This window comes from Penicillium waksmanii (assembly GCF_028829765.1).
Source record: "Penicillium waksmanii strain IBT 27052 chromosome Unknown utg000005l:1.0-5232799.0:1.0-5237142.0, whole genome shotgun sequence".
Taxonomy (NCBI): Eukaryota; Fungi; Ascomycota; class Eurotiomycetes; order Eurotiales; family Aspergillaceae; genus Penicillium; species Penicillium waksmanii.
Genome location: NW_026643252.1, coordinates 2,917,077 through 2,942,808, shown reverse-complemented (window position 1 = coordinate 2,942,808; position 25,732 = coordinate 2,917,077). Strand labels below are relative to the sequence as shown.

The following is a 25,732-nucleotide window of genomic DNA, read 5'->3' as shown; positions in this document are numbered from 1 at the left end:
GACCGGACTTGTAAGCTGCAATCTAAGCTCGGACATTTGGAAGCTCCTTGTAATTATCTCCTTCTTTAGAAATATGCTCTTCGATGACTTTAAGTGAATTCAGTCTCTGATAAACATCCTTATTGAGACCTTTGGGCCAACCGTCAGAGATTATACTATTGGGGACGAAAGAAGATTAATTTTAGTTCCATCACGTAGACAATAGGGATCTTACTTCTCAGCTGCGTCCAATTCCAAAAAGCCGTCTAGCCTATGCTGGAACACATCAGGCAGAATTCGTTCGGCAATCCTTTCCTGGCATCTTGCAATTTGAGCGTCACTATCACTAAATGAGATCAGTAACTTCTCATATGGGTTCTTAGTTAAACTTCTTATTCACTTACTCAGGATCAAGGTCCTCTTGATGATCCCACCCCTCGGGTATCATTTTAGGGTCAGTGATAGTGGTCGAAATGTGGTTCCATGTCTTTCGCTTCTCCTTTCGCTTCCTTGGAGACTTCACCTGTTTGAAAGGCTGTACAAGTCCAACATAGGACTTACGAAGATCCAATTTGTTCACATCGACTTTCTTTCGCTGGAGTGGGTCAGAAGGTAGTCGTGAAGCGTTTTTCCGCCCTGATTTGCCTTTGTTCCCTTTTGTACCCAGAATAGCCCGACCAACGTGTTTTGCTTTCTTAGCGGCCCTTTTAAAGGGGTTGCGGGTTGTGTCACCATCCGCGGGCTCTCTTGTCCGAGCCCAATTGGAAGGGCCTGCCTCTTCTCCTCAGAGTAATCTATACCAATTTCTTGAATAGAGGAAGCCAAGTCTAGATCGTCCTCGTAGCACTTTCTCTTTTGAGCACTTGTTAATTATTTTTTGCAGGCGAAGGGGTGGTTGCTTCTGTTGAAGGGCCCAAAGAGGATTCACTCCCTGTTGAGCCAGTTGGGGCTTGGGGGGCGCGACCCTTAGCTTTGGTGTTTGGTCTTGGCCCGGACATTTTCACAAGTAAAAGTACACAGACTAATAGAAGAAAGAAATGGATTGAGTGAGAAATTTAGAAAAAGAAATGCAAGTCAAGATACAACCGCCTTTTGAACCCTTGGACAAGTACAAGAACAAAGGAAAGAGAGCGAGAGACGCTTCCCTTTGAGACTCTCGCGAAGAGAAGCGTCTGAGCTGAAAGAAAGTGAATGAGATCCCTTCAATCAAAGCAAAATCTTCGAGTTGCTTCTCTAAAGGATTCTGCTTACCTTAAAATCATGGAACTGTTCAATAGGATAGTAATTAAAATCATCTTTGCATTGAATGGGATGGTTTAAATGAAGACCAAAATTAAGGTTAGCCAGGAGATCCAGTATATGATAGTAAAACAAAAAAATATTCTCCAAATAACTGCGCCCAAAGAAACAATAGATCTAGAACTCCCCAAGCGCCTCTTGAGTCCAATCCCACAACCGCTCCGCCAACTGATCATCCTTTGCCGTCTTGCCCAGTTTATAATGCGCACATTTCCCCCACCGGCTCATAAAACGCACCATTCTCAATATTCCCCTTCGCAGTAGTCGCAGCCCAAACTTGATTGTATGCCCCTTCCTCGGGTTTCAACAATTTCCCGAAGGTCGTGGCATAAATCAGAGCGCGAGTTAAGAATTTCTGATTTCCAACCAGTCCCGTCGAGACAATACCGGGGTGAATTGATGCGGAGATAATACCCGGGTACCGACGGGCGAGTTCTCGCGCATAAAGGAGGTTAGCAAGTTTGCTTTGTCCATATCGACGCCATGACCCCCCCAACAAAGAAGTCATCCTGGACTGTTTTCAACTTGTCAAATATGATCCCCCCCGCTTGGGTGGAGCATGAGTCCTTCCGAGGTCAGGATAATGATTCGTGGGTCGCCGCCTTCACTGCCTCGCTTTTCCAGGAGTGGTAGTAGTTTCTTTATGAGTAGTGCGTGACCGAGATGATTTGTTCCGAATTGAACTTCGTACCCGTCTGTTGTCAAGGAGGGTGGTTGGGCCATAATTCCAGCGTTGCAGAGTAGGATGTCGAGGCGAGATGTCTGCGATACGAATGCCTCGCCTGTCTTCTTGACGGATGATAGAGAAGCTAGATCGCATTCTATGAAGGTGATTTCGGTGTTTGAACCACTCTCGCGGATTCGCTGGATGACCTTGTCCGCGCTCTTGGAGTTCCTTCCGCTAATAAAGATGTGCGCAGCATTGTGCTTGGCCAGATGAAAGGCCGATTCAGCACCGAGTCCATTTGTTCCTGAGTGGATTTAGAATCCCATCTGTTTCTTCGAAATGAATAAACGACTCACCTCCTGTGATGAAGATCGTTTTTCCCGAGAGATCCGGGATTTCTGTTTCGGGGTTGTAGTTGAGATTTGGCATTGCGGACAGAGCTTCTACTGGACACTTATTGGAAATATCAGAGAAACTTCTGCTTTGAACTGACTCGAATGCTTGACAGATTGTTTAATTTCATAAATAGTGGCTGGTACATTCTTGTCGGTCCGTATTTGTGCCGGTCGGATTGATATTCGACCGCCAAATGGGGCGATCTGCAATGACGCTATTCGTCGGCTCGCAAAACTCGCACTGCTATTCGCTGAACCATCAACCGTGGCGATATGTCTCCAGATCTCGCCTCAGGAAAATGATCTATTGAAAACAAGTCATGAGGTAACGAAAAACTGCGGTCCAAGTGCAGGGAACATGCTGGAAGCATACCACTGAATCTTTTGGCGTCGCCAATCAAAAAATCGAGGAGGGGAGCTATCCAGCCCCTTAAAATATACATAGTCAAGTAAATAAAGCCATCCCGGTAGGAAATACATAGGAACCGACCTATAAATCCTTTCACCAGCCCTCCAGTGGAGTAAACTTGGCGATAACCCCGTCCTTTGGCGACACGGTGGCACCCTCCATCAGCTCCAGTTTGGCATCAGGATCCTTCAGCTCAAACTGGAAGCGACCAACCATCGCCGCAAGCAAACAAGCGAGTTCCGCCTTGGCGAATCCCTGTCCGATACAGCTGCGTGGGCCATGAATAAAGGTAAGGAAGGCATAGTTACTGGTCGCGCCGCCGTTATTAGCCTTGCCTTCGCCCATAAAGCGATCCGGATTGAACTTGTCGGCATCCGGGCCCCAAAATTCCTCCATGTGGTTTACCACCTCAGGAGAAATAAGAAAGAACGTGCCCTTGGGGATTGGTTGACCCAAAAGCGTAGTGTCTTTCGCGGATACACGGACGGTGTTTGGAACCGAGGGGTGGAAACGGAGAACCTCGTTGGAGACTGCGTTCAGGTAAGGCAGATTATCAATCTGGGCGGCGTCCAGAGACTTTGCATCGGAGGAGGAGAGTGGGGGGAGATTGGCGCGGATCTCTTCACGTAGACGGGTCTGCACGTCTGGATTCTTGCACAGCGCGTAGACAGCCCACTGCAAGGCAGTGGCGGTTGTTTCGTGGCCTGCGCCTAGGAAGGTCATCAGTTGATCGACTAGGTTTTCGTCGTCAAAGGTGCCGTTGGCCATTGCAACTGAGATGATATCGACACCGGTCTCGGATTTTGGATCTTTCATCTTTTCTTTCTTCTGTTGGATCATCTGTCGCGCGACATTGCGGATCACCGCACCACCTTCGTCGATGTCTTTGTTGCGCTGAGTGGGCAATTTTTGAATGAAGGTTAGAGTGCCCATCAGGATTGCGACAATAAATAGAATTTTGGTTGCAATTGATGGTGGCGAGAAGATTCTCTGGTATGATTTGTTCAGCTTATTGAAAGGATCACGCAGAGAATCAAAGTCATGGTCCATGCCAGCCACACCGATGATGTCGAGGGTGGCTCTGCTTGCCCAGGTTCGGACTTGAATAATGTTGTCGTCGGGGGAGTCTCTGCTTTCCAGATCTTGTTGAATTAGTTCGACCATTTCCATGCTTTTGGCCCAGAAGACTGGGTATAGATTCTTGATGTGGCGATAGGCAAAGGCTGGCATTAGGTTCTTGCGTTGCAATTTATGCTCATCTCCCTCGGTCAGTAGGACGCCGTCTCCAACTACACGGCGCAAGCTCTGTCGCACAGTCTTGGGCTTCTCGAAATCATAGTTCTTGGTGACTAACAACTCGCTTAAAGCTTTAGGGCTAGTCAAGATGACTCTTTCCATGTTCATGACAATATAATATCGAATCAAGCCCTGGTTGGGCAGTTCTTTAACCCATTGCTTCAGCAACTCGTGTGGTGTTTCGAGGAAGACTGAATTGGTATTGCCCCGAAGCCAATTTCGGCGCTAAAATCTATTAGTTTTGAGATCATTCAGACTGTAAACTTGAAAAAGAACTCACTCCAGGTGTTTGGATGTGTTTGATGGGGGTGAAAAATGCAGGGTAAAGGGTAAATTGATAAACAAGCTTTGAGAGCGTAAGAATAGTAAAATAAACAATAATTGTTAAGAATTTCGAGTTGAAGATGACATATTCCGGTCTCAAGTATATGGCGGCTGCCACGCCGACGTAAATCAGGCGAAAGTTGTCTTGGATGAAGCCCATGGTGGAGGCCTGCCCCGTTGGGTGTGGGCGTTAATTTGAGAGTGGCGGCGGGGCAGATACTAGTGACGAGATACTGGAAGCGCCAGCGCCAGCGTACATATAATGCGAGTCTATTAACGGGAAACCAAGGCGGGATCTCCAGTATTCCTGGTTTGACCGTTTGGCGACGTTTATTTGTTTCCGTATCCCGAGGCTGTGATAGACTGACCAAATCACGTCTCAAAAATGTCCTCGACAGTGTAGAATAACACTGACAACAAAAGGATTGATTTGGAAACTCCGGATGATATGAGTAAAAATCACAGGGGGATAGTCACGACGACCTGATATAAGCGAGCCGAGGCGCGTGTTTATGGTGGGCGCCTAGCGGATCGACTGCAGCAAACCCGATGACGAACACGAACGCGATGGCGGCAGTGAGAGTGAGAATGAGACTGAAAACGAGAGCGGACACGGACTGGAGCCAATCCCGGGCTCTCTGACCCTCTCTGACCCTCTCAAGGTGTTAAGTTCGGTGGAACCTCGCAATCGATACTCGTTTTGGAGGGAAAAGGGGTGGGGTTAGACAAAAGGGGGACGAATCATGGACGAATCACAGTTCAAGCATTTCGGATCTTTGGAAAAGACACATTGATGCATTGATCAAGAATTGTTAGCTACCGGGGAAATGTCCACCCGTCTACTCTGTACGTGGCAGGCATGATGATAATCATGTATCAGATAATACGAGAGCACCAATCAAAAGTGGTCAAAGCATGTCATTCATCTCATATCTGGTCAGCGTCAGAGGTCAATTCTACATCTTCCCCTGTCGCTTCTTCAAATAAGCTCCCCCCACCACGACTCGAGAAGCCCCAGCGAATCTGATTCGCCATGGCGATCTCAACATCCAGTTCCTCAGCCCAGGTCCACACCAGCCCGGGGTTCTTCTGGAATCCGCGACCGACCAAAACAAAGTCCAGCCCATTGGTGTCAAGCAGGCAGTTGGCTAGTTGAGCCGATTCAATCATGCCGACGGAGCCCACCTTTATCTTATCCCCAACGGCCTTCTTCACCTCGATAGCGAATGGGGCCTGGAATGCAGGCTTGGCATGAATATGCTGTGCGCGGTGATTTCCTCCACTGCTGATGTCCAGCACATCGATCGTGCCACTATCCGCCAGCGCCTTGGCGAGACGCACGGTATCCTCAACCCGCCAGCTGGGCTCGTTGGGCATATCCTCCTCGAGCCAATCGGTCGCGGAAATTCGCAGGAAGACGGGCATATCCGCAGGCACATTCTCACGCGTCAATTTCGCAATCTCCATCGTAAGTCGGGTGCGGTTCTCGAAGCTGCCACCGTATTGATCGGTGCGCTTGTTCGTCGCCGGAGATAAGAAGCTCATCAGCAGGTATCCATGCGCATTGTGGATTTCCACAAAGTCCACGCCGGCCTTGACGGCCCGCTTCACGGCTGAAACCCAATCATTCTTGAACTGCTCAATCTCCGCCGTTGTCAGAGCTTTGGGGATAGGGAATTTGTCGTGGAAAGGAATGTCGCTGGGTCCCTTCACGTTCTCGGGCCATCCACCCACCGCTTCAGTGGCCGTGTCTGCCATGCTTAGCCATGGTGCTACGGTGCTCGCTTTGCGGCCGGCGTGTCCCACCTGCACGCCAATCACCTGGTTCTGACTGTGGACGAACTCCACCACGCGACGGAGGGGTTCGATCTGCGAGTCCTTCCAGAGGCCGTGATCTTGAGGGGTGATGCGACCATTGGCCTGTACGGCGGTGGCCTCAACCATCAGGAAGCCGGGGCCGCGCTGAGCGATCCCACCCAGATGCGCCATGTGCCAGTCAGTCATATGTCCATCATCGGCGCTGTATTGACAGAGCGGGGAAAGCTAGATAGTAGTAGATCCATATCAGCGGGATGATCGTAAAGTAGGAGCTACCCGCCTCCACAGGAAGGGGTAGATCGAAGAGTGGAGTTGCCATAGCTTACCCCAATGCGATTGTGGAATGTGACGCCCCGCACAGTGAAGGGCGTGAAGAGCTTTGGAGGTTGTCCTCCATCGGACTGGGGGATCGCCGCGGACCCGGCGGGAGGGATCTGAGCTGGAGTAAAGTAGGAGATGCCCTGGGCGGGCTTGTTGGCGATATCAGGGTAGTTGGTCGGGGACATGGTGGGAGATGCCAGTGCTCAGTACGTAGGCAAGGAAGTGAGGGAGTAGTGAGGGAGGATAGGAAGGAGAAGCAAGAAATAGATGGTTGAGAGTGAGCAGGAGTGTACGTACGGAGTAGTAATAGTGAGGTAACTCCTTAAGTACCTCCAACCTTCACCTTCGCCTTCACCTTCACCTTCACCTCTCGAGCTCCACCAGCTTATGAATGCAATCAGGTCGACGTCATCACTTGTATCCACTGGCACCGACAATTTTTCAATGAGCCAATTGCGGAGCCCCTCGGGCATATGGATGAATTGAAGGGCAGAATCATCCGAGGTTGTGCATTGGAGAGGTGGTGAGGGATGGGGGTCAGATTAAAGAAGTTGAAGTGGAGGGATCCATGGATGGCATCCCGAGGTCTACTAGTAGTACTAGTAGTATCTATACTGGTGGTATACTCCCTCGGTAGGATACTTTCAGCCCTGCCAGTGGAGTGTTGAATCTGGAATTACTGTATTTGCTATACTACAGTACTTTCATGATGCATCATGATCATTCTTGCTCCTGCTCGACCCCCACTCTTGACCTTTCACTTCCACCTCTTCTACTCTCATCCTATATGATGACTGACCTCGCTACTAGTAGTATACATGACTCCAATCGGACCTTCGCACTGACGACGGATTCTTGTTTCCAATCTGGTGATCCTCTCCCAGTCAACCTACTTTCTCATCCGCCAGTGCGGACACACCCCACCCATGTCGATCTTCACACCCGAGCCTGAGAGAGCCTGAGAGAGACTCGGAACTTCGGCATCAAGAACGCCAGAGGCCCAGAGCAAACACCAACCCCAGCATGTCTAGGAAAAAGATGAAGGGATGACAAGTAAGATCGTCATGTCGATCTACCAGGCCATGTTTCATCATCGCCTGGGCAGTTACAGCTGTCTGTCGAAACGGTCAGTTCCAGCTGTGATCCTATTCAGCTCTTTGAATCGACCCAAATGATACGCGATGTGAGCATATATGGTACAATTCCAGACTAGCAGCGGCGCATTTGGCTAGTAAAAGAACCGGCGCTTAGCACTAGAAGACTCGGCTACAAGACCGAGCTCAGGGACTGGCTGCACGATGAAGTGCGACCGAGCTTTGCCCCATATTTTATCTGTTTCAGGCCGTGCAGTGGATAGCAGTGGGTCGGTGTTCGTTCAAGTTCAATGCTGTACTCCGTACTGTAGTACTCGTACTCCTCGACGCGCCCGCAACCACGACATGCAGTATCGGTAACCGCCAGGGGGAAATACTGCAGGTTGTTTCAAAAGACAAGAATAGGTTTTGTGAAAACCAATCAGCCATGAGAATCGAACGCCAACTGTGTCTTGACTCTTGACAAGGGGGAGTTCCTCAGCCCTGCGCTTGGCAGGGCCCCAGTTTGTGTGTTGTTGGGCGGGGGCGAACCCTTTCAAAGGAACTGCGCAGTGTACGGAGTAGCCACTGTCCGTTTCATCTTGGACTTCCCCCCTTTCATCCTTTCCCTCTTTCAATTACTCGTACTCTCTTTCAGACACTCTACACTACACTCTTTCAGCCACTTTCACTCATTCTTCCCCTCAGTCCATTCATTCCACTCTATTATTACCAGCCCCAATCACGCATTGCGCATTCTTTCGCCAGATCCACTGAATCCACCCCTTTCCAGGGCGCTCAGACAATAAAGCGATCATCTCTCACAACGCTTGGCGCTCGATCGATCAGCATTGTCGATACATACCTGCATCTCTCCACGCAGCCGCTGTCCACGCATGCCTTTTTGAAACATAGATCGCCTACTGTCAACTCAACCGCCAGGGTCGGTTATCCCTCTCTTGCCAGCCTCCCGTTACAACCTCCCGTTATGTGCTGTGCACGCGATTAAACAATCGCATCTGTCGCTCTTTCGTTCTGGGCTTTGTCTTTGCCCGTTCTTTCAACTCGACACTTGAATCACCTTCCCAATTGTGACTTCTATCGGCTGGCCCGAGGAAGTTCACTTGTCCTCCCTTACACCTTACGCGTGCGACACCCGTTGAGAAAACATCCTTGATACCCCCTACCTGGCAGGCCCAGGCCCTCTTCTTTCGCAATGGGATGTGGCGGAGATCGCGAGAAAGGAAATATAGCGCTGGAGGAGAAATGGGACTACGTGGTGAGTGGTTGTCGTGCTCCTCTTCATTGAAGCGGCCCAGAAGATTGCGAACAAGCCTATTGCTAACTTGGATACCCTCTAGAACCTGAACGATTTCAAATCCGAATCGTGCTGGACCCCCTTCTCATACTTCTTTCTCTGGTTATTCCTCATCATCTCACTTGCCGTCTATGGTGTCGATACATTTACCGCGGTCAATTTATTGGCCTTCTCCCGCTGGTCTGGCCGAGTCGAACCAGCAATTCCCTTCAGAATTTCGCGCTGGATTTTCGCAGTGTGTATTATCGTCTCATTCGCACTTCTTGCCTATCGATGGATTCTCGCCATTCGCGCCATTCGCTCTGGCAGTATCCCCAAAAGTTATCTGGATCCTCTCGCGGTCCGAATACAGAGTGTCCGCGTGTTTGGTTCCAAAGGCCAGGGCTGGAAACGCTTCCTTGTCTTCGCTGAATTGACGAAGAGTAAGAAGGGTGCTGAGTATGTCGCTCTATATACCTATTTCTCTTTCCAGTTCTGGATGAACACCATCTTTGCGGATGGACCTCGACAAGTCATCAACGCCATCACCTTGTACTCTGTCATGAAAGCCGACCTAGTGCCCGGTGGTGAACATACCACCAAGGATGACGATACCTCGCCAGTCCTCCAATTCTTCAATAATATTAAGATTCTTGCCGAAGAAAATAACCTCCAAGCAGTTGTCTTGTTTGGTATGCTCTTCACCCTGTTTATCTGGGTCTTGTCGGTGTTGAAGTTGTTGTCAGCCATGATCCTGTATTTGGTCTTCCTTTTCCACCACATTTCACAGAAGGATGGTACTCTGAGAGCCTACTGCCGTCGCAAGATTAGCACCCGACTCAAGCGAATTGTTCGGCACAAGGTTGACAAGGCTCTTGCCAAAGGGTTCCAGCTCCAGAGTCGCACGGCAACACAGCCCAGTTTGGCAAGCTCAGATTCGAAGCCCACACTGCCTGACATGGACAAGGGACCAATTGTGACAACATTGTCGCGCAGTACTACGGAAACAACGATGGCAACTCTGCCTCCGTATACTCGAAGTAATTCTGCAGCTACCGAAAGGAACCCAACCTTGCCGAATGTCCAAATGGATATGAAGCCATCATTAACTCGCTCGACTACGCAGTCTTCAGGAATTTCGGAATCAGCTTCGTTGACCAACAACGCGGCTTCAATGGGTTATAGTCCTCTGGATCGTCAAAACTCTCCATTGCCTCCTGTCCCACCACTACCCGTCGGGGTTACCCCCGCAAGAACAGGCTCGGTTCCGTCGCGCTCGACGCCTGGACCTCGTACTGGCCCAGGGGCCGAGCCCTTCAACCCTTTTACCCCAGCCAAAGACCCGTATGGCCCATCAACAACACCCGCACCGTTCGATTACTTCAACGGCTCTCATAACACTCCTCATGACGACTATTATGAGGGCTCTGGCGACATGTATGGCGAAACCGGGGATTATGATTATTATGGAGGGCCAACGACCCCCTATAGTCAGATGGCCGCTCCTCGCTCCCAAGGATATGTGCCTCAAGACCCTTACCAGGCTCGGTCTTATACACCAGCTAGCACTGGCGCACCCCCTGGCCCACGGGCCGATGTTCAAAATCCATACCAATCCAGGTCCTATACTCCAGCAAGCGCGCAGGATCCATACCAATTTCGGTCATACACACCCGCCAGCACTGGTACAGGTCCCCGCTCCCAGGGTGATAGTCAAAATCCGTACCAGGCCAGGTCTTACACCCCAGCCAGCACTGGCGCAAACCCGCAGGGTGGCACTCAAGACCCATACCAAGCGAGGTCTTACACTCCAGCAAGTGCAGTTTCGGCGCCGCGCTATCAGACAAGTGGGCAGGATCCGTACCAGGCTAGATCATATACACCCGCAAGTACTGGCGCTGGGTCGCGATCTATAACACCAGCCACTTATCATGGCACCCCTGCTCCTGAAAGGAGCCAGCAGGGTGTCCAACCTCCACCAAGAGCGTATACTCCCATGGACTCTGCCCAAAGCGGAAGTTACACATCATTCAACCCTGCAGGATCGGCGTCTACACCGCAGCCGCAGGCTCAAAGGCAAATGCCTTCTGCACCACCGGGCCATCGGCCGTTTACCCGTGCAAACACGGGATCCACATCAATGAACCGTGATGGTCCACCGGCTGGGTACGGCTTCAATCGCGCCAACACCAATCAATTTTGATCGGATACCTCTGGAGGACTTCCGTGAATTAAGACACGATGAAATGCAGAGTAGCTGGATCTTTCTGTACTTGATGACCCGATCGTTGATACCCTCCACGACCAGCGAGCGAGTCTCTTGGATTGTATATACCACATACCCATACCCCCTTCGTTCATGAATTTTCTCGATCACTCGTTCCACAGATCTCTTAACATAGACCAATTTCAATTGAAGTCTACATTGATGCTGCAATAATATAACTACGTACTCTAAAAAATATCTATTAATACTCCGTACTGTCACTGTAAGTAGCTGTGGATCATGTGACTAGCTCCACCCGGCTAATCCCCTAACGCCGCCCGTTATCTTTCCCCAGTCACTCATGGGAAGCTGTGCTTGCATGACTGCTGCACCTCGATCTTTGCAGACTATACGCCCCGAAATGCGACTTGGTTGAATAACTATCACCTCTCCTTTTTTACATAGCTTGATTTTCCTCTCATATCCTCCGGTCGCGTATCTGTGCCTTCTCCCGACTCCACCGCCACGAACCGACAATCGCCTGGTTCTCTTGTCGGATCTGGGGCCGAACACGGATAATGCGAACAACGGCCACGTACTCACGTAACGTGATACGAAGAGAAACGCATCGTACACGCACACGACCCGACATTCGACCCTAAAAGGGCCACGATGAGCCCTATGGCTGAGGACGCTGTCTCCAAAACAAACGGGAATGGAACGGTAAAGCTCGCCGGAGACAACTCGCCACTTTCTGAAGGACAGAATGGGAATGGGATGTTGACACCCTCGGAAACGGATGCTAGCGAGAATGCAGTCCTTGATGAAGCGCCTCCGGAGGCGTCCGCGACTCAAAGTGGAAATCATACCAGTGGGCACTTAGTCGAATCGCCGGAGGAGGGCCTCGGGATATTGGTTGAAAGCCAACCTGGCGACTTCAATAAGCGTGGACGCACTTCTATCGTGAATCTTCTGGGCGCACAAAACGCAAAGGTGGCTTTGGCAGAGCTCGTTGAAGATTCGATTCTGCGGCCTACAGACGAGAAGGAAAAGGTCTTGAAGCTCTCCCCGGAGAAGATCCAAGAACTTACATCTTCCCCTCAGTCAATCCCCTACCGGGCTATAGAACCAGATGCAACAACTGGAAGACGAACTGTGTCCGAGAATGTCCCCTCGAATGCTTCGCTGGATCGATCAGAGGTCAGAGGCACTGTGCGGGACTCCCTGTTGCAATCCCTCAGCGAGTCCACCTCTTCCAAGACAGATGTGTCTCTAAAGATCCGCCCACCAAAGGAGTTCTCGCTGGACGAGTCGCCGTTGCCTACTAGCCCGGTCGCTCCGCGAAATGGCGCTAGTGGACCAGTTCGAAACCGACCCCATGCAGCGCGCACATTCTCGACACCTGGTCTTTCGCGGCGCCCGAACTTTGCGGCACCTAGTAATGAACGTCTGTCCCAGACCTGGGCGACACGCTCGAGACAAGACCGACCTGCTGCAGACCGTGATTTGAAAACCCATCTTGCAGCATCACCTCAGATTGTCGAGTCGCCTCTGACATCTCCCATGCCGCCAGCTATCCCTCTCCCTCCCGTTTCGATACCCACATATCTTCAACTTGAGCTTGCATCTGGTCGTCCTTCACCACTGTACATTCATCGTGCTTCGAACAGCGATTTCCCTTATGAGTCGTCCAGCGCCAAAATCGAAAGATTATTGAACTTTTTAATTCTCCCACCCGCGCTTGAGCAGGTACTCTGTTTCGGGTCACTGGCTTGTCTCGATGCTTGGCTTTATTCATTCACGATTCTCCCACTCCGCTTTGTGAAGGCTTTGTATATGTTATGCGAGTCATGGGTGATGAATATGCAGGGGGAGGCCCGCTCTATTTGGAGATTCGTCGTCAACGGCGTCGGGCGAGTTTGGCGGAGAAGAAACCTGTCTTCTGGAGATGACCACGGAGAAAGACACGGAAGCGAGCCTGATGCGACGCCTCGATTACCCAATGGATCTTCTGCGCAAGATCTTTCTGCATTGGATCGGGAGCACCGATCTCGACATGACCAAGCAAAGCGACGACACCGTGGCTCTGAGTCTCGGCGGCATCATCGTAGACAAAAGTCAATCCCATCGGCCCTGCTTCCAGACGACAAGGCAGATATCCTTACAGGGCTGCTCATGATAGCGACCTGTTGCGCTTTAATGTTCTTCGATGCCAGTCGAATGTACCATTGGATCCGTGGACAAGCTGCCATCAAGCTCTATGTAATTTACAATGTGCTTGAAGTTAGCGACAGACTCTTGGCCGCTCTTGGTCAAGATGTTCTAGAGTGTCTATTTTCACGCGAAGCTCTTGAGCGTCGTCCAGATGGTCGAAGTAAAATCTTCCGTCCATTTTGGCTTTTCTTGCTCGCTCTGGGCTACACCGTGGCGCATTCGACCTCCCTGTTCTACCAGGTCATGACTTTGAATGTTGCTGTTAACTCCTACTCGAATGCTCTGATCACGCTTCTGCTGTCTAACCAGTTTGTGGAGATCAAGTCGACTGTTTTTCGCAAATTTGAGAAGGAGAACCTCTTTCAGCTCACCTGCGCTGATGTTGTCGAACGGTTTCAACTCTGGTTGATGCTCACCATAATTGCGTCCCGAAATATCGTTGAGACGGGCGCCTTCAGCTTTATTGGGGACTTGAGCTTGGGATCAAGTTTCTCTTTTTCTGCCCCGTCTACCAGTACGAACAGCACGCCGTTGTCTACGCCTCCGCGAACTGCATCCTCGATCCTCCCTCAGTCGTTCACATTCTTTCCCTCTTCCATCCTGTCTTCCGTCAGCAATGTCAACTCATTTCTTCCCACATTGGCACAAGTTCTTGGCCCTTTCTTGGTGGTGCTGGGATCTGAAATGTTCGTGGATTGGTTGAAACATGCCTACATCAGCAAGTTCAACAATTACCGCCCTGCTCTATACCGTCGGTACCTAGACGTCCTGGCTAAAGACTACTACACGAATGCCTTTGGTGACCAGAACTTGACCCGTCGTCTGGGTCTGCCCGTCATCCCGCTCTCGTGTCTCTTTGTCCGTGTGTCAGTGCAGACATACCAAATGTTCCTGGCGTCTTTAATGCCGCAACACCCCTCCTCAACAGCTATGGAGTCGACATCTCTGTCATCTATCCATAACCACTACGCACCCTCCCCTATTCCATCGACAACCCCTCTCACATTCCAAACATTCATCCCGGTGTCCGTCGCCCACGTCAACGCCCTCTTCCGCACCCTCCTCGCAAACGCCATCCCATCTCCAGCACAATCCGTCCAAATATTCACGGCCATCCTAATATTAACCGGGTTTATCATCCTGCTCATACTCAAACTCCTTCTGGGAATGCTTCTTCTCGCCTTCGCTCGCTCTCGCTACAAGAAGATGAAAGCTGGTGAAACGGAGCCTCGCAAGTTCTCTCATGCATTGTCACAACCACAGCCTGCAGCTGAAACACCTGCACAACGAAAGGATGAATTCAACGTTGAAGGAAGCCGTCGTGCGGGTGGTTGGGGCATGGTGGAGGTCGGGGATGAGAAGCGCCGTTGGATATATGCCGATGACTCGGATGGACTTAAAAGGATCAAGGAGAAGGAGGATCGGGATAAGAACAAGGATAAGGATTTGAAGATCGACCATGTGCAGCGGTATGAAATGGTTGCCAAGAAGATCTGGTGAATGGGCGATTGTGCCCAGGGATTAAGAAAAAAACAGCTGGGGAGCTGCTCGTGGTGAAATACTTGAAATACTAGTGTATCTTAGTAAGCAACCTTATATACATGATTCCATAATATTTATGAGTGTATTTATGACTCCATTTTGAATCATGGCCTGGAAAGAGTCCAGCCCGGGCATCTGGAATTCCAAAACGTGGTGGTGTTTAGAAGAGACTCTTCGGAGTGACAAAGGTCCTCATTTATCTTCAGTACTAGGTCGTGGCTTATGGGCTCGGGATCTAGAACAGACATTCTCAAACAGATCAGTTTGCATGAAACTCAGCTGACGACTACCACATCCATCAGGGGATTCATTCAAGTCCCAATTATCAGATGATCATCTGAGTGAGTGGGTAGCCCAAACTCAAATATGGAAGTGGATCGACCACTAGGCTGTGCTTTTTTTGAAGACGCCGTTTGCTCCTCGGGCTACAGACACTAGTGGTATACTTGACTAGAGTCCTGCTACTTTCAACTCAAGAAGCTTCTTTGAAAAATCGGACCGCAGACAGGCCAGATTGATCTTTCATGGCTTGGAACCCAAACCTGAAACGTATTTTGATGGGGCTTCATGGGACTTCTACCTCAACAGCCCAATGTGGGGACCCCCCTGACAACGACAATAATTAAACTCCTTCTCTCTGTTCAATTCCATCGCTCTAGGCCTTCGGCGGTATCTCTCCGGGGAAATAAACTTGTGTCAGATAGACGTAGCTAAACAGATCCTTGATCGTATTGTCTCGGAAACACGGCCGATGGCCAAACTGGCAATACGCATATAAATATCAACTAGATCGAATTCTACCTGACGGATTCACTAGCAAGAAACTCAATTCGAATCAAAAACTTCAAAATGCACTTCACTAGCCTGCTCACCCTTCTGGCTGCCCCGGCCATCGTTACAGCCACCCTGGACCCGGCTTCATCGAACACCAAGGGCAAGAAGCCCAACAACCTCAACTGTAGTGGTAAGTAATACTATCTTCCAAGATTCAGCGATCAATTTCGTCTTCGTTCAGCAGAACCGAAAATCCATCTTTGAAACCTATCACTGGTATATCAACTCACACTGGGCAATCTATTAGCTGCCGCCACTTCCAACGCCATCCAGGCTGCCGAGTGCTCCCACAACACTCGCACCTCAACCACCCAGACCTTTGCCGTCTTCGAGACTGACCACCAATACGACGCTAACAACGGTGCTCCCTACGGTACATGCACCGCTTACACCTGCGAAGGCCCCAGCAGCAGTGAGTTGGAGACCGACTCCGACTACTGGATCTTCTACTGGAGCGATGATGGAGAAAGCTCCGGATACGGCACCACCTGCATCAAGGACCCCAACACTGGAGAGTGTGGTTGCGAGAACTCGGACGGTACTTTTATTGCTGGTAGCTCTAGCTGTACTTAGATTTTGTCGCTGACAGTGGGCTGGAGTGGATTTATCCAAAAGTAACCAAAGTCAGTCAAGGGAGGGGTCGCTACTCTTCTACAATTTGTATAAATTAGCAGGCCTGGAGCCAGCCAAGATTCTTACCTATTCTTAAATGAGGGCATCCTTTGAAGCCATCGCGGTGGAGAATCAAAGTGTATGATTGTAAATGTGAGAATGTCTTATATTTTGTAGACCATCGATGACTCCGTAAAGAAATTTAGAATCCAAGATCACCCGATGATCCAGCAAAATATTAATCAGATACAAAGACGAAATAGAGATGCAAGCACAGGTATAAAAGTTGTAATCAAATGCTAAAAGAAATATATTTTAGTTTTCGAACCAAATGGACCGGTTCGAGCTTTTAGGCAACGGCCTGTGGTGTTTGGAAGGGAGCGTGCAAATCCAGAGTATTGTTGTTGGCAGGGGAGTCTGGCAGGGCACGAACACTAGAGGACTTATCCGTAGGTCCACCGAGCGCCATGAGAATCTGTTCAGAGGAAGCATCGCTGAGACCTGCGGACTTAAGGCTTCGTCCGTGCTCAAAGTAGTCGAAGCCACTGACGACAGAAGCCATTTCGATAAGGGAGCGGATAGTAGGCGAAGGCAAACCAGCCTTCAGGCCGAGCTCGTACCAAGGCACCATTCCGTACAGGATATCCTCCAATAGGTAACGGTGCTTCATGCTAGTGGGGGCACTCTTGGTCTTGTTGTGGATGACTGAACCGGCAGCGAAATCATGGTAGTCGGCGAATTCCCGGTCATGGCTATAGTTTTGGTTCATGTAGGTAGTAATAGGGATGATCTCGAGACCATAGGCACGACCAATGGCCAGACGCTCCTGGTCGACCTTCTCGGTCACACGGGAGACAGCAGGGGACATGCCCTGGGCGTAGAAAAAGAAGTCACCATTGGTGGCCTCGATCCAGCCAGCGTTCATAAGAGCAGCCGGGCAGTGAACGACTGGGTTGACATTGTTCAGACCAACTTCGAGCAGGTTCTTGCACCACACCAGGTTCTGCGAGAAAATTCCCTCGACTTGTCGGCGCAGGTTGGCCTCGGCGCCGGCATCAAGACGCTCCACTTGAGTGGTAGGGGGTTCGGCCCAAATGGCTAGACTCTTCTTGATACCCTTGATGAACACCTTGCCTCCAGTGATACGGACCGCGTAGGGGGAAATGTCTGTCTCGAGGATGGCGTGGGCATTGACCTTTTGACGGGCGGCGAGGTAGAAGAAGTTGCCGACGTTGATGATCAAGGTGTGGTTGCGGAGGTCAAACTGGCTCAGGGTGCGCAGGATAGTGTCTTGACCATAAGAGGGAACAGTGGTGACAATGAAAGAAGAGTGGCGGATAGCGAGGTAGAGGTCACTGGTTGTCTGAATTTGGTACTTGCCCTCAAAGGCTCCGTCGGCCTCGAGCCAGCCTCCGTTCTCTTCAATCATAGGAATGGCACCACGGTGGTCTGGGTGGCCATAGAGCATGACAGACTTTCCACGGCTAGCCAGGTCGGCAGCAAAGGCACACCCACAGGGTCCAGCACCGATGATAGTGACAGACGATACCGAGTCAAAGTTTGTGGAAGCCATTGTGTCTTTTAGGTTTTATCGAATAATTTTGTTGTCCGAATATAAAGAAGGGAGCTAGGATATAAAGAATGTTCTTGGTGAATTGACTGACAGCTACTATCTACCGAGGGAGATGTTCCCCTTTATATGTTGTTTTTCAGGGTGAAAGGTTGACTCGGATGAAATTCATAGAACCATAGAAGCACAGATCCTGGTCCCGGGTCCAGGAGTCGAAGGCGTTATTCGCTCACCTCCTGTTTGCCTTCGACCCATATCCCAGAATATGCCCTGATCTTCATATTACTACTCGTAGTAGTCGGAAAATTCCTATTTTACGTTATGAAAACCCCCTTGGCAGTTCCATACTTCATTGGAATATGTATGATGAGATCGCATTACGCGGTCTATACAGAAATTGGGAATATCTATAATTGGGATGGCGTGATCACAAGCTTGCGTGGGCTGGCATCTACGAGTATGTACAATACCTGTATGAGGTATGGAGCATAATGATGGGACCTGGATGATCATCCATGGATGTATGTACTAGCCTGTACTTCTCAGCTCAACAAATTCTCGGAGCCTGGTGGCGGCAAGCCGTATATAGTGGAGCGTCTTGCTGATGAGATCAAGGTGTGCGTAGATCCGCACGCAGTGAAGTCGGAGCATATGATTGAGTAAGTTGGAATTGATCATCATGCTAGCGCGTTTTGGGTGTCGATGATGTGCAGGCCCTCTCCTATTGTTTTATTCTACATTTTTATTCTACAGCTTATTCCTGCGCATTTTACCATCCTCCCTTTGCTCACACATAGAACAGAGATCAAAATACGGATCAGGGACGAGTTGGGGAAAATCGGCAGTTCTATGTCCTTTTAGACACCTTCATGTGGCAATTACACATGTACTTATCAGATGAAAATGTGAAGGGTGAAGGGAGCTATGACGCACTGCATTATAAAAGCATTTGATCCTGGTGACGAAGAGGGTTCGCCCAGCCATGATGGATCCCGGGTAGATCAGGGTAGATCAGTGGGTGCTAGGTGGACCTCAACGCGCACTAAGACATTCGAGACCAATTAGACCCTGATATCCGAACACGGTTCATCGGAGCCCCGACTCTCGGGGACCCTGAAGAAGACAGGCCAGGGGAAGCTACGTTTCAACCACATCAAACCACCGATTCCCGTGGCATCCCGGCTCCGTAGCGTGGCCGTCCATCGTCCATCGGCGACCCGTTTTGCTGCAGAAATCCTCCTACACAGCCACAACCCGAACGACACGCCTGGGGGCGACCTTGCCGCCCGGAGGTGAATTTATTTCCATTTTCATTTTCCCTCGGAAAATGAAGCTGGCTGATGATTTTCGGTGTCTGTATTCATTTTTGAGATGGCCGATCACTCTTGGCAAATCCGGTTCCATCACCTCATCATCACAAACTTTCTGACTTTTGTTGTAGTGGAACTGCCGCGTCAACCTGCACGAAACCTGGGGAATATTTGTTCGTAATTCTATTTTCTCCGGTGGCCCCATGAGTGATGTAGGGGTTGCCAGAAAGTAAAAAGGGGATATGGGATCCTCGCTGAGAGACTCTTGAACATCAAATTCTTTCACTCCTTTCCCTCGGCTCCATCGCCCTCAAGCTTCGACTTCGAACATTCATTCCTTTCCCATGGTTCTATAATCCATGACCAACCGAATTCAACAACCATGAACTCAGAAATCACACTCGCTGAGGCACCACCTCCCCCATATAGCTCGTTCAGCAATGGCATGAAAAGATACATTGTATTTACAGCTGCTGGAGCGGGTTTCTTTTCTTCTCTTTCCGCACAGATTTACTTCCCGGCTCTGAACACACTGGCTGAAGATTTGAACGTCTCGACGTCGTTGATCAATTTGACAGTAACGAGCTACATGGTATGCATGATCCCTTTCATCAACCAAATCAATGACAACTTTCTTTTTGATAAAACTTAGAAGTGACCTGACATAATAAAATTTCCAGATCTTCCAAGGAATTGCTCCTATGTTCATCGGTAATTTTGCCGATCAGACTGGACGTCGACCCGCCTATATAATTTGCTTCATCATCTACATCGCATCGAATATCGGTCTCGCAGTGCAAGACAACTATGCTGCGTTACTTGTACTGCGATGTATGCAGAGCTCTGGAATCAGCAGCAGTGTAGCGCTCTCCGCTGCTACTGTGGCCGATGTCAGCACCAAGCAAGAACGAGGCTCAATGATGGGTATTGTGATGGCTGGAAACTTTATGGGACCAGCCATTGGCCCCATCATCGGTGGTCTTCTTGCTCAATATCTCGGTTGGAGGTCTATTTTCTGGTTTCTGACCATTGTGTCCGGGGTCTATTTAATTCCACTGCTTTTATTTCTTCCCGAAACTGCACGCAATGTTGTTGGTGATGGTACACTTCCAGCGCAGTCATGGAATCGTCCCTTCGTCCAGTATCTGTTCTCTCGCGAGAAAGTGACCGAAACCCTGTCTCATGCCAGCACGGAGGGTTCTGATCGGCCCTCAACTGGTAAATCGACTCTGAAGCCCCTGCACAAACTCAGTTTCCCCAACCCACTTAAACCACTTGCGGTTGTATGCCATCCAAACTCGATCATTATTCTGATCGTCACTGGTATTATCATGGGCGGCAACATGACTGTCCTCTCGTCGATCACAGAGATCTACAGCAGCCAATATAATTTGAGTATGCTTCAAATTGGCCTCTGCTACATCACTTTGGGCACCGGGTCAATTGTGGCCTCTGTCACTACGGGGCGAATGCTAGACTGGAACTATCGACGGATGGGATCTGAACTAGGCAATGATTCCACCACGGGGGAAAAGAATTCCGAAGACGCGATCCCGGTCGAGAAAGCTCGCAGCATGATCACCATACCTCTTGTCATTATGGGAAGTGTTACCGTACTTGCGTTTGGCTGGGTCCTCCAATACGCAGCGCCTTTGGCGGCTCCAGAAGTTTTACTTTTCTTTGTTGGAGTCGGACAGACAGGCGGGTTTATTAGCACCTCCACATTACTGGTGGATCTGCACACGTCGCAACCTGCCGCCGCAACTGCGGCCAACAACCTTGTTCGTTCGTTTTTCTCAGCCGGTGCGTCGGCTGCCATCGACCCCATGCTGAAAGCTATGGGCCGAGGGTGGTCTTTCACGCTGGTAGCGTTCATTTTACTAAGTACTATTCCTTTCCTTCTATTGCTCTGTGGTTTCTGGAGATTTAAAAAGACTCCCAAGAATGAAGAGGCCTCGAAAGCTTGAGCGGCGTTGCTATTATATACCCATTTTCAACAGATGAGTACGAATCAACATCACATAGAGCATTCCTCTCGCTGGAAAAAATCTTTCATTTATTCACCTTTACTTGTATCGATTACTTAATAGAAATAGCACATAAAAGCTTGTTGACCTTCGATCAAAAGTCCGGAATCAAGGAGTGGATACTAATCATTAGTTAGTAGGCCTTAGCGCCGGCGGAGTGAAGCGCTGCCTTGTTAAGACGACAGCGGACCTGCGCGAGCTCCACCACACTCCACCACTTCAGCCTTCCTCCCCCTTATCTCGCGAATCGCGCTTGCCATCTCCTGGAATCTCATCTGATAATTTCAACTCGGGCTACGGGGTGTCTCCATGATGGATCGTCGTGTGCAGCCCAAGCGTACGTTCAAAATCAGAACTAGATTCGGCAGCGCAAGGAACTGGAGGAGTCGGAAGAATCGACCATGTGATACATGTCGTCGGAGGAAAACAGCTTGCGTGATTGAATCAGAGCCACCATGTAGGGTTTCATTCATTTTCTTTCCAGCATGTGCCAGGACGGTGGCAACTTTCATCCTCTTTTTTAACGAAACTCGCAGGCCGATTTTGCCGCTCCAGAGGGCTCTCCTGTCGATCTGCAGAAGATGAGGGCCCACCTGAACTGCTTGAGGAAGAGACGGGACGATCTGCTGGTGCATCGAGTCGGGCATCCACGGGGGAAGTAACAGAAACTGCATACGGCGCAGGAGGTGCGACATCGCTCCTGAATGCACCATCCCATACTCGTACTCACGAAACAGCCATTGGCCGAGGAATGTTATCCCCCCTTAGCCATGGAAATTCCGAGGAAGTACAGTGGACGATACAGGAGGCGCCGCAGGAAAGCGGATCACTAGAATCATTTTCTCAGACTTTCGAAGGTTCCCCGATATTGACGCTGGAAGACAACAAGAACCGAACAGCTCATAATATGGGTCTATGTGCTGAGCAAGACACAGATCTCTTAGCTTCGTTCCGATCGGTCATAATGAACGAACAAGATGGAGTGAGTGCAGATATAATCCAATTCGGCCCTGGGGACCCTCATAGGGGGATTCCTCCAGTCCACTTCAATATCATCCATGACGAATTCCAGCCTGCAGATGATATTGCCAAAGCGCGCGCATCAGACAGCATCGAATCTATGGTCGGGTTACATGGACCAGTCTTGGTACGATTGTTCTTCCAACATGTCCATCCTGTGTACTGCGTCGTTTCAAAAACCAGATTCCTCGAGTGCTACCACACAGAAAAGCTCAAAATTCCCGCCTCTCTACGTGGTGCTATATATGGACTTGGATCAATGTTTTGGCAGAACGAGCCTGGTCAAGAGACGCTACCGTTTGATCTACATGATCTCTTTGAAGAAGCTCATTCATCCTTGCAGAGAGAATTACATGCGCCAAATCTTTGGAAGCTTCAAGCTTGTCTCTTACTTCTTTATGAGAGACCTGCGGATAACGCGACGATTGAAACACCACGTACGTGGATTCAGTCTGCCCAAACCGTGGCGTGTGCTCAGATGATTGGTCTACATAGAGATCCAACAAATTGGAAGATTGCGTCATGGGAAAAGAAACTACGTAGGAAATTATGGTGGGCTACCTACAATGCTGACATATGGTCGTCCGTGTGTCATGGAAATCCTCCTTTAATATATCGGGAATCTTTCACAACCGCTGAACCCGACAGAGAATGCCTCGAATTTGATGAAGATCTTCCAGACGATCTTTCTTGTCTGGTCGATGGCTTCAGCAAGAGTATTGATATCTCTACCACAGCTCGATTTGTTCAATCAGTTAAGCTAAACAAGATTCTGCATAATTTGATTGACTCGTATTAGTGAGTATCATACAATATTATACCCCGAAGACACAATATACTGAATATAGCAACAGCTCCGACATCGCACATGAAATATCTATGCAACAGCCTTTGCAGCGAGAGGAGGGGTTACTGGAAATTAAAAGTGATCTTGAGGAATGGGTTTCAATGATGCCAAGATGCACGACAATGACATACACCCAAGAATCGCTTAACTTCAGGAATAATGGTACCAATGAGGAATTTTGATATTTCATCCAGGTTTTAATAAGTGATTAACTTTTCTCTGCAGCGCCTTTAAATCTCGCATTCTTTACAGTTCAGGCCCTCCTTTATCGGGCTATAATGAGCCCTGCGAAAATGACTGCGAAATTAGATCAAAATTCATCTCTTCGTCGCCATTTCGAGCTTGCCGTTAGCTCCTTTCGAGAATTTACCCTATTCATGCATGGAATTACGCGACAATGCTTGCATGCTTACTGGGGTGGACGTGTGTAACCTCTACACCCTTCTTCCGGGCTATGAAATTGACATTACTCTTGTTGCTAGATGCCCGTTCACAGCTAACACTCTGCGGAAACTTTTTGATATACCTATTTTTACTAGCATCAACTCCTGCCCAAGTCCACTCGGCCTTTGAATTATTGGAAAGTTTTCACGAGTCCCTTCAAAGGCTTCGAGAATGGGCAGTTGACGATGCATCCCTTGCTTTAGTCCGACCTGTGGCATTGCGAATTGACTCCTTCTTTACTCAGGCGGCGCGAATAATGAGGACTGAAATGGGAACGCATTGAATAGAACTGTGATGACTGTTCTTTTCTTTGCAAATAGTTGGAACAATTACAATTTTGTTAAATTTGAAATTGAAGTGTACGACGACGCTGCACGATATTATCTATGGTTGTAACTACTCATATGCTCAACCAAAAACATCAATGACACTTCGAGGCTTGCTGTACTTGCCAATGGGAGCATATTGAACCTCTTTGAATCCCATTGAGCCCGGCCCTCCCAATTCCATTCCTCTTTTACTGTCAGTCCATCTCGGCGAAGCAGCTATGGCGATGATAACCACTTTTAGGCCATACTTGTACTCTGGTGTTCCAAGACCAGCCCCAGTCTCTGCATCTATCACAGCAATCAGATCCGGCACAGATGCCAGGATCTTGGATTTTCCATCCGATATCGCTTCAACAAAGGCATTTTCGTTCTTGAAAGGAACTTTGATGAGCGCCTTGGTTCCGTCCCTCGTTGTGCCATCGACTTCCAGGACACCATACGTGTGCCCAGTCTTCAGTATTCGCTCAACACTAATAACCTTACCTCTTGCAATAATTGCCGCGCTGTCTGGGCCTCCGACTTCATCAATTATGCGAAGGGCTTTGTCTGAAATGTTTTTCTCAAGTGCTACTGCTCTTCCAATCCACCAGGCAAGTGACACGGTATTCGTTACAGCCTGCTCCTGGACAACTTTGGCAGTTTTAGGCGCTCCGGCACTCCCAGCTCTGCACCCCATCTCCACACAAGCCGCTCGAAGGGCTTTGTCGACTAGTACGTCTGTTCGGGACCTAGTCATCGTGATAAACGATCCATCGCCGCTTGCAATGGTGTTCGGGACAAGGGCATCACCACTGGGTGGTCCATAAACATTCGGGGTGATCTGAAATGTGGTCGGGTATGCGCGGCCCATGAAATCGGCGTCCACGCAGGGTACCTCGTAATGGGCGGCCACGCTCAGATTAACGACTCCATTACCACCGCCTATTTCCAGTGACAAGAAGCCGGAAACTGGCGGGCTTTTCATGACGCGCATTAACTCTTCGTGGGCTTGAAGACACTCATTATTCTCAAGTCGTTCCATGCTAACCTCCGGGCTGCCCATACAGCCGGTCCATCCAATCAGAGACTCGTCGGGAAAGTGTTCAGGTGCGACAACTCTCATTTTCCCGGGATGTTGACGAACAATGGCCTTAGCTTTGAGATATTCTTGATATGGGTCTCCACCACCACCGCATCCAAGAATCTTACACCCATTGGCGATGAATGAGAGATCGGTTGGAGAAATGATCCACTGTCTATCTCTTACTTCTGGCCTATATGCCCGGATGTCGACTTCTTTGTCCGAGGCAAATTCCTGGCCACAGTGCTGTCGATGACTTGATGGATCATCTTCGAAAGAAGGAATCTCAATAGAATTTCCAGATGACTCCTGCTGCAAGACCACGTCTAGCTCTCCGACCGCTCTGATCACAATTCGTGCTTTTGCCTCTACATACTGGATCGGCAATATGGTTACCTCTGCAATTTGAATAGTATCAGGTCTGGCGCCATTTGAGATCGCTTTTTTGGTCGCAAGTTCGGATACCTCCTCCTGTGCATCCTTGACCGTTCGGTTGGATGTATCGATGACAGTATCGATCACCCCGGAAACTCGTGATACAGCAGCACCAACGGCATTGGCGACTTCACCACCCTTGACAGTTCGCACCATGCGTACGCCGGAAAGAGGTTCATCGGTCCGAATTATAGGAGCTCCCCCGCCAACAATGAGAACATCGACCTCGCCCTTCTGGATCTTGGTTCTGTCCACGAGGTCCTCTATTTTTCGCCTCATCTCAATCTGAGCTTGCATTACCACCTCGGGTGTCACGTCTCCAAGACGCTCAGGGAAGCCCATCCCCGAGAACGGATTGTGACCTGTAGGTGCATGTAGCTCCGATGCAGCAACAATGTCAGTAG

At 49.6% G+C, this 25,732-nt stretch overlaps 10 protein-coding genes across 10 annotated transcripts; 5 read left to right on the top strand and 5 right to left on the bottom strand.

Annotated features, from left to right (window-relative positions):
• Nucleotides 1-210: 210 nt before the first annotated feature.
• On the bottom strand, nt 211-2,374 carry N7481_006007 (uncharacterized protein; the record flags this gene model as incomplete). Its single annotated transcript, XM_057265226.1, has 6 exons — nt 211-325; nt 384-574; nt 643-806; nt 1,516-1,787; nt 1,970-2,249; nt 2,302-2,374. The coding sequence occupies 6 exons, from the start codon at nt 2,372-2,374 to the stop codon at nt 211-213; spliced, it is 1,095 nt and encodes a 364-aa protein (XP_057122946.1).
• Nucleotides 2,375-2,842: 468 nt separating this feature from the next.
• On the bottom strand, nt 2,843-4,529 carry N7481_006006 (cytochrome P450; the record flags this gene model as incomplete). Its single annotated transcript, XM_057265225.1, has 2 exons — nt 2,843-4,270; nt 4,326-4,529. The coding sequence occupies 2 exons, from the start codon at nt 4,527-4,529 to the stop codon at nt 2,843-2,845; spliced, it is 1,632 nt and encodes a 543-aa protein (XP_057122945.1).
• A 767-nt stretch (nt 4,530-5,296) lies between these two features.
• N7481_006005 (NADH:flavin oxidoreductase/NADH oxidase) lies at nt 5,297-6,693 on the bottom strand (the record flags this gene model as incomplete). The annotated part of the gene is made up of 2 exons (XM_057265224.1): nt 5,297-6,412; nt 6,514-6,693. The coding sequence occupies 2 exons, from the start codon at nt 6,691-6,693 to the stop codon at nt 5,297-5,299; spliced, it is 1,296 nt and encodes a 431-aa protein (XP_057122944.1).
• Nucleotides 6,694-8,797: 2,104 nt separating this feature from the next.
• N7481_006004 (uncharacterized protein) lies at nt 8,798-11,081 on the top strand (the record flags this gene model as incomplete). Its single annotated transcript, XM_057265223.1, has 2 exons — nt 8,798-8,860; nt 8,943-11,081. The coding sequence occupies 2 exons, from the start codon at nt 8,798-8,800 to the stop codon at nt 11,079-11,081; spliced, it is 2,202 nt and encodes a 733-aa protein (XP_057122943.1).
• A 675-nt stretch (nt 11,082-11,756) lies between these two features.
• N7481_006003 (TAPT1 family protein) lies at nt 11,757-14,798 on the top strand (the record flags this gene model as incomplete). The annotated part of the gene is made up of 1 exon (XM_057265222.1): nt 11,757-14,798. The coding sequence occupies one exon, from the start codon at nt 11,757-11,759 to the stop codon at nt 14,796-14,798; it is 3,042 nt and encodes a 1,013-aa protein (XP_057122942.1).
• Nucleotides 14,799-15,689: 891 nt separating this feature from the next.
• On the top strand, nt 15,690-16,247 carry N7481_006002 (uncharacterized protein; the record flags this gene model as incomplete). Its single annotated transcript, XM_057265221.1, has 2 exons — nt 15,690-15,804; nt 15,922-16,247. The coding sequence occupies 2 exons, from the start codon at nt 15,690-15,692 to the stop codon at nt 16,245-16,247; spliced, it is 441 nt and encodes a 146-aa protein (XP_057122941.1).
• Nucleotides 16,248-16,635: 388 nt separating this feature from the next.
• On the bottom strand, nt 16,636-17,859 carry N7481_006001 (NAD/NADP octopine/nopaline dehydrogenase family protein; the record flags this gene model as incomplete). The annotated part of the gene is made up of 1 exon (XM_057265220.1): nt 16,636-17,859. One exon carries the CDS (start codon nt 17,857-17,859, stop codon nt 16,636-16,638), a length of 1,224 nt encoding a protein of 407 aa, XP_057122940.1.
• A 1,689-nt stretch (nt 17,860-19,548) lies between these two features.
• On the top strand, nt 19,549-21,133 carry N7481_006000 (uncharacterized protein; the record flags this gene model as incomplete). Its single annotated transcript, XM_057265219.1, has 2 exons — nt 19,549-19,758; nt 19,847-21,133. 2 exons carry the CDS (start codon nt 19,549-19,551, stop codon nt 21,131-21,133), a joined length of 1,497 nt encoding a protein of 498 aa, XP_057122939.1.
• Nucleotides 21,134-22,157: 1,024 nt separating this feature from the next.
• Nucleotides 22,158-23,012, top strand: N7481_005999 (fungal specific transcription factor domain-containing protein; the record flags this gene model as incomplete). The annotated part of the gene is made up of 1 exon (XM_057265218.1): nt 22,158-23,012. The coding sequence occupies one exon, from the start codon at nt 22,158-22,160 to the stop codon at nt 23,010-23,012; it is 855 nt and encodes a 284-aa protein (XP_057122938.1).
• Nucleotides 23,013-23,912: 900 nt separating this feature from the next.
• On the bottom strand, nt 23,913-25,670 carry N7481_005998 (DUF917 domain-containing protein; the record flags this gene model as incomplete). Its single annotated transcript, XM_057265217.1, has 1 exon — nt 23,913-25,670. One exon carries the CDS (start codon nt 25,668-25,670, stop codon nt 23,913-23,915), a length of 1,758 nt encoding a protein of 585 aa, XP_057122937.1.
• Between the last annotated feature and the right edge of the window lie 62 nt (nt 25,671-25,732).